This window comes from Danio aesculapii, chromosome 8 (assembly GCF_903798145.1).
Source record: "Danio aesculapii chromosome 8, fDanAes4.1, whole genome shotgun sequence".
Taxonomy (NCBI): Eukaryota; Metazoa; Chordata; class Actinopteri; order Cypriniformes; family Danionidae; genus Danio; species Danio aesculapii.
In genome coordinates this window covers 31,076,725-31,092,472 of record NC_079442.1, presented here as the reverse complement: position 1 = coordinate 31,092,472, position 15,748 = coordinate 31,076,725, and the positions used below count along the sequence as shown (strand labels likewise).

The window sequence follows — 15,748 nt, the reverse complement described above, 5'->3', positions numbered from 1 at the left end:
ATTAAATGTTTCATAATATCAATGATTATTTATTAAAATGGTGAACTTGTGTGTTTTATGTGTGCAAGTGAACTGCAGCTCTAATGGAGTCTCCTGACCAAGCAGTTGTACACTAAGAACAAGCAGTCAATGTCAGCACTTTGGTTAAAAATATATTAACTTTCGATTTGTTTCTCGCCAAACCCCATCATAAACGCCATGAACACTGTGAATAACAGTATTGCAACACTAAAAATATATTTCAGATGAACCCATTATTTAATATTTAAAAAAGAAAATGGTTGATGTGGATGCTTTTTAGTACTGTTATACAGAGAAGTGTGAGGAAGAATTTTTTTACGTCTCCTTTTGTTATCTGATTAAGAAAGAAGGTTGTATTGCATTGAAATTACACCAGGGTGAGATAATAATGGCAAAATTTTCATTTTGGATGAGCTATTCCATTTAAAATGAATGTATAGGATTAAATGCATACAGTCAGGATACACAAGTTTACACCATGGCCATCAAAATTCTTTGCTAAAAAGAAAAATCTCCCCATGTTTGTTTTTTCTTTTCCTCCACCTGCCCAGGTTTCATGCATCTTTTACAGACTGAGATGTGTTCAGAGCGTCAACAATATCCTGATGACAATGCATCGAGAGTCACACTCTCTAAAGGTCAACCACCCACATGAGGGCCAATTAGAGCCTGCTGTCAACTGCTATCACATGTGAATTATCACCTCAGAACTGCAGAGAAGTGACGTCAGCCGATGAGAGGCCACAGATTTTGATGAATATTCCGTCCTCCATTTCCTCCTGCTATTTGTCTTGATTTTTCTTTTTGTTTTCTGTCACCAATGTCTCCATCTTTCTTGTTAACACAATGAAGAAAGAGCTATTTTTTTTTAAACTTGAAGCTGCTTGCCAATCGCAGATGATGGATTCATATAATCACTTCTGACCCTGATCAAGATCCTCTGCTGTAGATCTTTGAGTGGAGGTCTGTCTGACTATTTCACACTTGTTTTTGTTTTGTTTTTTTTTTCTTTGTGCTTAATAAATCCAAAAATTTAGTATGTGCTGAAAACTCTTACTGAATGATAAAAGATTAGTAATGTTCAAGCTGTGAACTCCTACTTAATTTATTTGATGATTTATAGATAAAGAAATAATAATAATTAAAAATAAATAAATAAAAAATAATAATAATATTTTTATTATAATTATTAGTATATATTTCAAAGATATCTAATTGTTAGTAATATTTACAACAACATTATTATAGAACATGGTTAACTAATACTAAACAGCATTAATAAATATTAATTATCATTATTATTATTATTATTATTATTATTATTATTATTAGCAATAATAATAATAATAATAATAATAATAATAATAATAATAAGCTTTTTGAAAATAAAAATATTTTTATACTTATAAGCAGCAAGGAACCTAGATGCTACATCTGCGCAACTGTTTCGGTCAATGAGAAATCTTAAAACGTCTTTTTTTAGATAACAGACAACACCTCAGGCTGAATTCTCTTCAAACTCACAGGTTTAAAGTCTATACTGTAAGTGGTTCAGGACAAATTAATAGCAGAGATTTATACCTGAGGCAATGGATTTAAACAAACTTCAACCCAGAACGCCTTGTGAATATCAATTTGCCTTGCCAGCACTAGAGTATAATAAAACGAACTAAGAGGATTTCAAGCATGGTAATAATTTTATCATAAGGACACTAAGATCAACAAAAAGAAGCACACTTGAACATTACAACAAGTGACGTCCTGTGTTTTGATTTTTATTCAGCTAAAATACTTGGGATACTCAGCCCCAATACTGTACTCCAATAAGTAAATAATTGATGAATGGTGCATCAATCAGATCACAGTGAAAGATTATAAATCTACAGTATATACCAGGTTCTGCCAAAACTATCATATGCTGAACAGATTTTGTGATACACTTAATCACTTTTATTCATTCCCCAATAATAATTGTTATTGTATTTAAAAATTACCAGATGTGTATTGTTTATGCAATTATTGACTCACGGGTTTTGTTTAATAGCTTTCACTGTTGAAATATACCCTAATGTAGTCCACAATTGTATTTTTAAATGTATTATTATATATTAATTCATTGTACTATCATTATTTTTTCTGATCACTTTTTCAGTGGAACAAAATGAATTTGCCATTAAAATTTCTCAGTTAAAGAGGCAGTACTTAAATTATATTTAGTGACAATTTAATAACAAACTCAATTTGTACCACTACAATTGAGGTCAAGATAAACATTAATGACATTGTTATTAAATTCATGGCACAATATTAATGGCCCCATGACATGTACATAAAACATGTAATGTTTATGCCAGATTTATAACAGTTATGTTGTCTTGGTAATGTCAAATTGTCAAAGACAAACACAGGTTATGATGTATTTTCTTGTCTAGTTTTCATAACAAAGAAATCTAAAAAAAATATATCACTTTTCAATGAATGACATATCAGAGCAAATGACACTAAATGACAAAAAGTAGCTCATATTTAGTAGATTGTGTTTAGTATATTGAGAATATTAGTTATCTATAATTCAGAACTCTATATTGTTAAAATTATTTATTATATATTATATATACATATATACAGTTGAATCAGAATGAGTAGCCCCCTTTTGATTTTTTTTCTTTTTAAAACATTTCCCACATGGTGTTTAACAGAGCCAGGAAATTTTCAGTATGTCCGATAATATTTTTTCTTCTGGAGAAAGTATTATTTGTTGTATTTCAGCTAGAATGAAAGCAGTTTTGAATTTTTTATGAACCATTTTAAGGTCTAAATTATTAGCCCCTTTAAGATTTTTTTTTTTCGACTGTCTACAGAACAAACCATCATTATACAATAACTTGACTAATTACCCTAACATGCCTAGTTAACCTTATTAACCTACTTAAGCCGTTAAAAGTCACTTTAAGCTGTATAGAAGAGTCTTGTAAAAAATCTTATCTCTGTTAAACAGAAATTAGGGGAAAAAACAAACAGAGGGGCTAATAATTCTGCCCTTAACTGTATATATTTATACAACAGTTCTGTCTCGTCCTTGAATCTAACTGGCTGATAGTAGTGCGATATACTGTAAATAACAGCACTTCTACAGCCTCTTTACCTTTTACCCCTATTACTCTGTCCACATATGACAAGCAGAAGACACTCTACAATTTGACAAATGTTGCTGCTGTTGGACAACATAATGTACTTTTGAGGCTTTTTAGTCGAGGATGTAGTTAGATTGCAACTATGCAGCTCATTTATAAAGATAGTGTCTATTTTAAATATTTTTAATTTCCGGGGGCACTAAGGCACTCGGCCTGCAGCCTCAAGCCAATGCACACCTTCCACCAGTGCCAATATACAGCCACATCGCATTGCTACTTGTGTGATAATGCTCATATATATGCTGTAAACTATCATCTGATACTAAATATTTTGTTATCAGAGTCGTTCTGAAAAAAATGGTATGAGGGTATCCAGTCCCACTTTATATTAGGTGGCCTTAACTAATATAGTTCGACTGAAATTAATAATTTGTTACAATGTATTTATTTTTAAATCCACGCTTTTACATTGTACTTATGATTGATTAAATACATTTGTAATTACACTGTTGACCATCTCATACACCTTAACACACCCTAAACCTAACCATACCACCAAACCTGTCCCTAACCCTACCCCGTATTACACCTCAAGAGCACCAGGAGTGTTCTCCAATACATTATGAAAACAGTAAGTACACTGTACTTATTTTTTGATGCAAGAACATAGTAGTTAAGGCCACCTTATATAAAGTGGAACCGAGCATCCCTATATAATAGTTCCTCTGACACTCCACTGACCTCGCAATGAAATTGACACATCCTGAGCACTTGAGGAAACTTAATTAAAACTGCCTCACATTCACGGTAGATGCACAAGTGTGCAGGTTTTTAGCGCTGCATTAAGGACACACCAGGTTTCCTCACACCATAAACACCCAGTTGAAGTACCGCTATGAAGGGGTGAGAAACAAAAGGTGTGTCACAAGTCATCAAAAATGACATTGTTATCAATTTCCACCACTTCAATTTTCCCCCTCATGTCTTTCCCTCTCTCTCAGTTTAAGGGATGACCAAAGCGGTGTGTCTGCAGTGTGTAAATAATTGCAAACGCATGAGTGCATCTGTCAAACATGGTTACTGGGGTCCAGGCTCCACAAACACACACACACATAGAGAGAGAGAGAGAGAGAGAGAGAGAGAGAGAGAGAGAGAGAGAGAGAGAGAGAGAGAGAGAGATTGCAGACAGCTTTCACAGATCCACACACCCTGAAACACAACTGAACTAGAATATAGAGTCTTACAGAAAGTGCAATGCTTCTTTCCCGTAATGCAAAGTGTGTGAGGGCATGGAAATTTCTGTAATAAGACTCGTGGAGGCTGCGGACCACAGCTCCAGATCCAGCTAATTACTAATTTGTGTTCATTTGCTGACACTTTCCATCCATAGTGACTTATATCACGTCTTAATTAAGCGTGACACAAGGCATCAAGTGATAAATCACACGTGTCTGTCAGCAATAATTCCCTTTCAGAAGTAAATAACTCTTTTACAGAGACTTACAATTATTAATGGGGTGTATGTTGGTTCTTTTAAGTTAAGTAAATTTTGTGCTGGGCAGAAAAGGTAAAACATACCCATTTGTGTTTATTTGACATGGACATCACAATTGACCCTTCGCTAAGCCACACCCGAAAACCGCCACACACTAATCATGGCTTAGCAACCGTAGCTACGCCCAGGAGGCCTGTCAAGCTTTCGAGCAAGGGAAACAAGCCAAAGCGTTGTGCATATTGATAGACACAACACAGGCTCATTCTAAAAACGTAGTCCCTCAGACGTTTCTGGAGACCGCGAATAGCTGGGGGTATGTATGGCTGCAATTCAGTTTTTTTAAATGAACGCTACGGGGCGGTGTGATGCCGTTCCTTTTCGTGCATAAAAGTTTATTTTTAGAAAAGATCTTTATTTGCCAAATTCAGTTTTATTTCTGTTAAAATGAAAACATGAAAAATCAATAGTGTAATTATTCCTTAAATTACACATTTTCAGTTATACACAGAGATCACGTTAGTCCTGTTTGAATCTGATGTATGCTGACACATAGGCATCTGTAGCTCTGCCCTCAACACAATCTCTTTTCTAGAGTTCACACTTAGATATGCTTGGCGTTAATAGCAGGTTTGGCATGCTGTCCCAGGAGAGCACCTTGAGCTTGGACATAATTTCAGCCCAAAGCTCCCGCCTGGTAAATAAGCATATAAGGGGGTCCAAGATCAGGTAGGTCTCGAGAGCTCCCCTTGGAAAAGGGAGGAAAAGGAGGAGATGGGGTGGAAGGGGGGATTCTTCCAAAACGAAGATAAGATAGTAGGATGAATTCGGTCTATTTATTGTAAACTTAGACCAATCTGATTGGATTATTACTGATTACAGATGAGAGACCAGCCGTGATCAATCATATCTCCTCTCAAAATTAGTTTAGAAAACTTTAAATTTAAGGCGACGGTCACCAAAACGTTACAATTTGGATCAAAGCCTAAAAGAGAATATTTCAAAAATGTTATAAACAATTATTTGTGTGGTTTTTTGGGATGAAACTTTACATACACATTCTTGGGACATCAGAGACTTATTTTGCACCTTGGTAAAAGGGTATAATAGGTCCTCTTTATGAGAAGCTTTGCGTATATCACTTCCTCATATAGTGACACAGATTCTGAAAATAACACAAGCATCACATACCATACCATACCATAGTGTGTTTAGCAAATAAAAATGTATAATTCACTCACAAAGACATGCAGAAGTGTCTTCGTTCACTATAATATTCACAGAAACTATACTACATGATTCAATTTAATCAGGTATACAACATTTCTTTAGATTTACCGACCCAAAACATGACAATATCTATGACAATGATTGTGTGCTTTTCATGTGCCGCCTTTTAATGACCAGCCTTGATCAGTAACATCTAGGCTGCATTAGCAAACCACGGGCATCTCTATCATCAGAAGGTCTCTGCAGCCTCTTTGCACGTACTTTGTTCATTTAAATCTTCATTTTGGAAAAACAGAAGCAGATGGTGTTTGTGACTGTAGAGTATTTGGGTAGATTTATAATGTATATGCGAGGTTTATCAGAGAGACACAATGCAACTCTAATCGGAGAAATCAGGAGTTAGTCTGTACAACGGTCTACATCCTAATGCAAAACCCAACACACCGTGCCAGTGATATCAACACTGATTTCCTCTGCAGGCTACTTTATCCAGACTGTGTTCAGACCACCTGTGCATTTGCTGAACACTGAAGGCAATCATTTACAGAGTGTTATTTTGGTTATTTATTTTCGCATGCTAAAGAGACTACAGCGTACAAAAAGCTTAACATTTAATTCTACTAATTTATGTGATATATATTTACTGTATATATTCATGTAAAGTATGTATACAGCTTATGGAATACCAGCTTACAGAGCTCATTCTGATTCTGATACAAAACTGTGGAACAGATAAATAATATCAGCTGACAACATTTTTGCTTTTGTTGTGAAGTTGAAAAGCGTTGTAAAAGCACCTTCCAGCAAGTTTAACATTTAATAAATTAAGTATTATCTGTGTGAATGTACTCTTTGTGAGTTCATTTGAGCTTAATACATCTTCCTCGATGCAAAATATAGGAAATCAGTATCTACATTTGTACATCTAACTACTAAAAACAATAATACAGCATGTAAGTTTGAACAATATTCCTGTCACAACTTCAGTCAGACTATAACAAATTATATGACACTTTCAAAAAGATATTTTATGATTTAGCATAAACCTAGAGTATACTGTATGAGTGTGAGTGCTGTTATGCCCTTTTTACAAGCCTTATGTCTGTTACGTTTCAGCTAAAAATACCTTACCAATCTTACCAATTATTGTCATTATTATAATTATTATATGTTACAAAATTATTGCATGCTGTAAATGCTCATTTTTGGGGTCAAAGTAAAAGACACTTTTGTATGTTTCTCCTAAATTGTAAATGAGCAACTGCATGCATTTATGGTTTTGTCAGTTTAAACTCATGATGTACCGTTTTCTGAGCACACAGTCCTAAAGGAGCACTACTTTAAGGACTAACAGAAAGCTACTTGTCAAATATCTTGTAGCACAAGTATAACAGTAAGTTCTCTTTCACATCAACTCTTAGATACAAGCTTATCTCATAACCACACACACACAAAACACACATAATGTTGGTTCTTGTGAAGGTAAGCAGTAGGAGAAGAAATTGCATGTGTATCAGCATATTAGATCTGTGAAACAGCATGGTCACACCACACTATTACAATAGTGCAACTCAAACTGGCCCCTGCCCCTTTATTGTGGAAACACAAAACGTTCAAGTGCAACATCAAGGTTTCAAAAATATTTACAAATATTTATATATTTTAAAAATGTTTGCATACTGTGTTTTGAGCAAACAAGCTCTTCATCGGTTAGTCATTTGTCTAATGAACAGCCTGCAACTTCAAAAAACATGCAAAAGGTTTTCTTTGAATAAATCTTTGGTCACACTTTATTTTAATGTACAATTCATGCTACTAAGAAACCATTAACAAACCATGAACTAAAACTTTTAGCTTAATAAACCACTAATTAGCTGCTTATTAATAGTTAGTGAGGTATTAGTTGAGTTTAGGTATTGGGTAGGGTTATGCCGAGTTCAGACTGCATGATTTTAGCCCCGATTTTGACTCGCCGACAAGTTTTGAGAAATCACCGAAGACTGCCTGAAATCACAGGCAAATTGGTGCTCGTTCATGTGAGTAACAATCACACAGTATGAACTATCAAAGACGCGATGTGAGAGAATCGCCAATGAGTCACCGACGCCCGTGAGATATTTGGCATGCTAAATATTTGGAGCTGTCTGCGATTCAAGTCATGCCGTGTGAAATGTGTTCTGACTGAAAATAGCATAGACGATTTTCTACAGCCAATGAGAGAGCAGCATCGACTAGTATGGGTATCTGCAGGCCAGCGGGAGGATGGGGGAGAAGTTAAAATCGCTCATTTTCAATTTATTTTGACCCAAGAAATTGAGGAAAACTAGTGGAAATTTGGCAGGAGCACCCGTGTCTGTTTGACGTGTCATCTAAGAAATATGAAAGAAAAAGAAAAAAGTTGAGGAGAAATTGCTCATTCTCTTCAAAGGCCAGGTAAACAAATTAAGCACATTTTCTACCCCACTAAAGGCTTCTTTCTCATTATGTAGTTAATAAAACAAGATATACTACATGACCTTGCGTTGTTTCCATGTCATTTCTCGTGTGTGTTTGGTGGTGAGACGTAGTTTGGACAAAGTTGTCGGGGATTCTTTCTTTTTTAAAGTCAAGCTATGTGAAACCCTGTCGCCGATCTTGCAGTGTAAACAAAGCAGCGATGAAACGCTACGCCAGATAGACATGCAGTGTGAAAACATCTGTGACATGACTACTTTGAAAATCATGCAGTCTGAACTGAAATGTAAAAGAAGATCATACTTTGTGAGTGCTAATAAGCAGTTAATATCTTAATAATAGGCATGTAATAAACCAGTAGTAAATGTGTAATAAACTAAAGTGGTGTCAGCGCAATAGCCTAGTGGTTAGCGCGCCGACATATGGTGCAGTAGCATGTCAGGGCGTCCCGAGTTCGAATCCCGGCTTGAGGACATTTCCCTACCCTACCACCCTCTTTCTCTCCAACTTCGCTTCCTGTCTCAATACTGTCCTATCTAATAAAGGCAAAAAGGCCAAAAATAAATCTTAAAAAAAAAAAAAAAAAAAAAAAAAAAACTAAAGTGGTACCAAATTACATAAAGACTTTATAAAAAAAATAAAACATTTCATATTTTGTGCGCTTGGTGTAGCCAACTTTTTTGTTTGTTTGTGTTTGGTCAAGCGGCCATTTTAGATTGACGCGTGAGCATTTTAATTGAGGATATTGTGGATATATATTTATTTTTTTTATTCTTTTTTTATTGAACATTTTGATTTTGAACAAAGCCCGAGATCCACCCAACAAAATATGTATAATAAATCTAGAAAAAAAAAATAAATAAATAAATAAATAAAAACACAATATTACAAAGTACAAAATTAGGATTGAAACATAAATAATACAGTCTCTCTCATATTTGACAAATTGTACAGTTAGGATATAGTGGATATTGTGACAGACGTTTCTAAAAGAAAACACCAACTACAACTAAGATATCTAGATTGGAAAGTAGTGCTTATTGATATAGACCAAAAAAACTCCCTATGAATTTGTAACTTTGTGCTTTTGTAACTTTGTCTAATTGATGATCAAACAAAAGTTGAAAGTGTAAAAAAAACATAACAGAATCCTTTAAGGACAATAACAATAAAGGAACATTTGGGAATGGATGATACCACCCAAGTGCATTTCCACAAAGGTTTAATTTTCAACACATTTTCAAAAATAAAACTCAGAAATGCTTTCTATCACTTGCCAACAACGAAGTAGATCATTATTGAGTGTGAAGTTTGTAAATGCATCTCCACTGTGAATAAAGACATTTTATATACACATATCCATAACAGGATTTAAACTTCTTTGATGTACTGTGCTGATAAAAGGCTATAAGGACAAGTCACATCATTACTTAATGAGAACAGAAACAGAACTGACATAATGGTATGGCCTAACCGTTTGGTTGGAGTCATAGCTTACTGTATTCTGGCAGTCTCTGTTGAGCAGCTGGAGCAGGTCAGACTCAAAGACCTCCACGGAGGGGAAGAGTGTCACACGTAGGCCCTCCAACACACACGAGAAGCTCTTCAGCAGACGAGGCTTCCGCAGCGCATCTGCTGCAACAGAGATAGAATGAATATACCGTTAACATTGTACTCGTTTCCTGTGTGCGCAGCCAATTTGATCCAGCCATTATATTATTTCCCTTTATATTTAATGGCTATTCATTTTTTACAGCATTACAGCAACAAAGGATTTAATTATACAGTAAAAATTAATTTATCAGAACGCTTCAGAATGCCAAGATCCATTTACTCGTGGCAATAAATGAACAAGTGCACAGGATAACAAACTAGTGATGCACGAGAAGGCTCAATGTGTTCCAGAAGCTGGGGAAAATCCATGCGGGTGAGGCCAGTATAATGGAGCTCCATGTGGCCCAAATTCCTCTTCTGATTTGGAAAAAAAAGAATAAGGACCAATGATAATTTGTCATTTGGAGTGTGTGTCTGGCTGCAGCATCACAGACACATTTCCTCCAGCTGAGATCTTTGGCTGGCCCCATTTCCGCTCTCAGTAGGGGTCTCGCTGAGAAGCGTTTCAAACATTGTCTATTGAGAAAGTCTTGTGCATTTGCAAGCCATTGCACCCACTTTTTATCTCTTTGATGAAGACAAAAAAAAATCTAACTCGCTTGCCCACAGGGGTCTAAGGCAAGATTTAATCAATTCTAAAATCATTTAAGTGATTTGAAAACGGTCACATTACTCGCTTGAGTTTTGCTTGGCTTTTCTTGGCGCATGCAAACATGCTCAACTTATCCTGATGCTAACTTGCTCTTTGAAGAGCTCCTCCTTGATGTTTTATTTAGATGCTGTACAAAGAAAATTTGCTGTAAAATAAAAATGCAGTAAACCTTCACGCAGAAGCAGGTTAAGTGAATCATCCTCTATAATTCATTTAAAGATAAACATCTGTTGTACAGCATTAACCCTTAAGTTAACCGGGGTTTCTATAATTGATGTGCATTTCTTAGACGAACGCTGCCTATAAATCAGATATTTCTTAGAAGTGCTAACTCCTGAATTTTTAGATGATACAAGATGACTCATTTCAAAGCTCAATGATTTTTTAAAATAAAGTTCGGCTTGGCATGACAACATTTCATGAGGCATACCACCTTTCAAAAGGTTGATATTTTATACTTTTTTTTTTTAAAGAATGCACTCCATGGCTACCCTTAATAAATAATATTTATTCTTGTCATGGCAAACATAAGTAATTTTAAACTTTAGGATACGTCATAGCTCTTACTCCAGAAATTTGCAACTGTTTCTGTCAGTTTAACCTCATATGAGCTTTGCAGTGTTGCCAACTATTTTCAAAGAAAAGCCGATACGTTGTGCTCAAAAAGTCGCTAAATGCCGCTAGATTACGTCATACGTCAATCTGCATATTACTGAAATCATCACGCCCAGCAGTTTTTGTTTAACAGGCTATGATTAATATTTATAGTAATATGAATATTGTATTTGCACTACGCTTTATATATGCATGTCAATTTAAATAAATGTATCGTTTGAATATCAATATAAATGAATTTGCACAAAAAAATAAACAGCCAAATTAAATTGTTAAGTTTAATACAATGGAGAAGCAGATCGGCTTGACTGTAACGTTACAAGGAAAATGCCTCATGCTCGCAGTGCTAAATCATTTGCACTGCGCTAATTTTCAGGCTGCAGGTATGAGAGACTGACTGCTGTATACAAGGGTTGGGCTGCTTGAATGGAAGTGGAGCGGCTTGACGGCATCACCCGAAGCTCGTTGAGAAGAGTAGGAATGGTAAAGTACGGACACATGAGAATCTATAAAAAAAACTCCAGTAACATTAAAAAAGAAGTCGCTAGATTTGTCACTAGTCGTTTTTTTTATTTGTCACTAAGGGGGTCTGAAAAGTCGCTAATTATAGTGACAAAGTCGCTAAGTTGGCAACACTGTGACCTATATTATGCTACTTTAAATTTACTGATGTATTTATTTATATAAACACACTGTACTTCACACTTTTGCAAGCTCAATGTTTAATTGCTACCTTTAATTGAGAAAATAAGCCCATTTACCCTCAACGTTTCAGTGTTAAACATTTTCCTTTTTAAAGTTATTTCTTTTTATTCACCTTTTAGCTTTTTTTGCAGCCCAATTAAATAGTACTGAGGTGTGACTAAATTAATGTTAAAAATACACATCTTGTAGCTTTGCGATTAATATGAGGTGAAGCAGAGTTTTGCATGATGATTAAAACATATTTAACTAACCCTTTAATCAATCTGACTCATTAACAAATCAATAAATCAGGAACATTTCATTCATGCCCCCTTGGCAAACGGAGTTATTAGATGCGAGTATGAAGTAAGGACTGCTGAAGGAGTGTTGTTTTAATGGAAATTGATACCGCACGCCGAATGGGGAAAAAAAAAAATCTCTGCATTTCGTAATGCTGATGTCTGTGGTACTTTACTGACTCAGCTGGTGCAGAGAACAGTGTTAAACAGCCATGTGTGTGCAAAAAGTCTGGTAATAGTTTGATTAAGGTGATTTACACTACCACACTTCAATAATGCAACTACAATAGGCATCCTCTACATGTCTTAATTTGATTTCTATTTAGTTCGATTATGACTGTAGTCGGATTAAGGCCATCAAAAATTGCTGTTTACATGGTAGACTCTTAATCAGAGTTTTGTCTTAATCGTATTAATATCAGATTTACAATTTACAATCCATGTAAACATGCTAAATTTGGATGTCCAAGTTTGTGAGACATGATTTGACCCAAATCTCAGGATTTCTGAACAAGTAAATCTCAGACAGCTTTTCAGTGAACTGACACCTACATTTGGGTCTTTTTGTCGTAAAAAGTCATCCACGTCCACGTGCGTGTTTGTATTAGCACACGCAGGTTGCTGTGGCAGCAGACAGCAAGCCCGCTGGTTTGAATGAGTCACAACCAGGAGAGTTTCACTTTCACGGATCACTCAGCCATACACAAACACGGTCTATCACTGTTTAGCTTTAACACACTCACACAGTCTGCCACTATCAAAGCCAGGCCTGGAGAGCTCCGACGCACTCAGACATTTACCGTACACACAGTCTGTTACCTCAAACATACTCCACAATCATTGCACACACACATAGACACAAACCAAACCAGGCTTATCTGTACAGCAGCACTGAGGCCTGACAGCCAAACAAGTGCAGCGTCGTCAGGACATTACAGCATACAAAACACTCCAGCACTGCAGCTCAAGAGAGACTCGCTGCAGAAGGTCCGATAGGTGATGCCTCTGGAGACAGGAATGAAGGAAATTCAATGTGCCTCTTCAAACATCTCATGTTTGCTTGGATGTTTTTGAGAGTGTTGAGTAATTTTAAACTTTAGGATACTTCATAGCTCTCACTCCAGAAATTTGCAACTGTTTTTGTCGGTTTAACCTCATATGATATATATTATGCTACTTTAAATTCACTGATGTAATGTAATGCAATGTGTGTATTTATATAGAGCATTTATTGTGTATAGTCACACACCTAAAGCGCTTCACAATCATGAGGAGTGGGGGTCTCTCCACACCACCACCAGTGTGCAGCATATACTCGGATGATGCGACGGCAGCCACAGGACAACGACACCAGTGTGCTTACCACACACCAGCTACAGTATAGGAGGAGTGGAGAGATAGTGATAGAGCCAATTCAGTGGATGGGGATGATTGGGAGGCCATGAAAATTTGGCCATGACACTGGGGTTACACCTCTACTCTTTATGAGAAGCGCCATGGGATTTTTACTGACCACAGAGAGCTAGGACCTCGGTTTAACGTCTCATCAGAAAGACAGCGCTCACTGACAGTATAGTGTCCCATTCACTGTACCGGGGCATTAGGACTCACAAAGACCGCAGATTGATGAATTTATTTCCATAAATACACTGTATTTCACAAGTTTAGTTTAGTTTTAGTTCAAAGCTTTATTAATCCCATTAGGCCAATTCATTGTGACATGGTGGTGCTTCACATATAACAAGAATGACACATTTAACTCAATAAACACCAACGCTTAACATCAAGTACACAAATAAAAAACTGGAAAAAATAAATAACTTCAATAACAATAATAATTTATTAAAAATTATAATAATAATAACTAATAATAATAAATATTCCAATGATTAACTACATATATTATGTAACTGAATTGCTTCAGGCACAAAAGTAAATTTATAATGATTTGTGGAACATCCTTTTGTCCTTAGACGTCGCCCAAGGGGCATCCAACTCAAAATATTTGTTTAAAGGGTGTGTGCCATCTCTTAGTATTTTATGTGCCATCCTCAACACCTGCTGTTCTTAATAAGACGCAAGACTTCGCAGGGGAACTCCTAAAATTTGAGCACAAATTAACAATGCTTTGAAGATGATTCTTGTTTTTTATAGTGAGGAAAACCAGCAAATCAAGGAAAAGGACAAAATACTTTCAATAAATGAATTGTAAAAAGTTTAGGAATAACTTTCTCTACATTAAAAGAGTTGAGTTTTCGCAATAAATGAGCCATAATAATAATTGTATGTGTGTTTTGATCAAGTTTCAACCTGTCGTCAATAATTGTTCCTTCACTGTAAAACCCAACAGTCAGTTTTATCAATTGACTGAAAGTTAATTCTACTTATTTGAAAAGAGTTGTGAACTCAGTGTTGAAGGTGTTGAGTTAATTAAATACCTCATTACTTTAACTTAAATGGAGTAAGTTCACAGTACTCATATAGATTAGTTTTTAACTCAAATTGTTTGTTGCAATTGGTTTCCTTTAGCAGTTTAAGTTGCCTTAACTTATTGGGTTTTCCAGTACTCAATTGGTTTGAGTTCTCTTCATTTATTGGGTTTTACTGTAATCAAATTGCTTCATTTACTCAAATGGATTAAGTTCACAGTACTCATTAGGATTCGTTTATTGGTTGGTGCAATCGTTTTTTCTCATATGGTTTATTTTTTTGCCAAAGTTAATACGCATTTCTTTGGTTTTTGACACATTCAGGTCTAGTTTCATGTTATGCACCATGAGATAAAGTCATGCAAGACTGCACTATGTTCCTGGTCTGAGTGGGAAAGCAAGGATAAAAGCACAGAATCATCTCCATATTTAACCAAGTACCTTTTTCCCTGTGTACTCTGACAATCATTTGTATATAATGTAAAAAGAAAAGGAGAAAGTACACAGCCTTGTGGAGAGCCTGTAGAAATATTAATGATGTTCGATAGTTTAAACTTTTGCATGCTCAATATTTTTATTGCTACCTTTAATTGAGATATTATATCTACTACGCACATTTGGCATCAACGGTTCAGAAATAAACTTCATCCTTTTAGAAGTTATTTCTCTTTTTTATTCACCTTTAAGCTTTTTTGCAACCCAATTAAAGAGTACTGAGGTGTGACAAATTAGTGTTAAAAATACACATCTTGTAGCTTTGCAATTAATATGAGGTGATGTAGAGTTTTGTGTGATGATTAAAAAAGATATTTAAAGAAGTCGAAAGTACAGATGAAGTACAGGATATTTAAATGACACATTTTTATTACAGCTGTCAAAAGATTAATAACTTGTTTAATGATTATATACTGGTAGCCATTAAAAGGTACACACTAAATTATACACTTAGACTCTACTGAGTACAATTGCGTATGAGACATTTTATAATGTTATACTGATTAACATTAGGATTAATTACTACCTATTGACAAGATTGGGAAATCATCAATCAAATAGATACTGTTACACTCAATTACATAAACAACTGAAGTCAGAATTACTAGCCCCCCTTTGCTTTTGTTTTT

The 15,748-nt window shown here is 35.4% G+C and overlaps 1 protein-coding gene across 1 annotated transcript in view; it reads right to left on the bottom strand.

Annotated features, from left to right (window-relative positions):
- The window catches only part of LOC130233593 (nephrocystin-4-like), a 301,343-nt gene that overhangs the window by 212,915 nt on the left and 72,680 nt on the right, over window positions 1-15,748 (bottom strand). Inside the window, exon 6 of the mRNA XM_056463720.1 lies at window positions 9,830-9,966. Coding sequence (XP_056319695.1) covers window positions 9,830-9,966 — 137 coding nt within the window. The remainder of the gene's footprint in view (window positions 1-9,829; window positions 9,967-15,748) is intronic.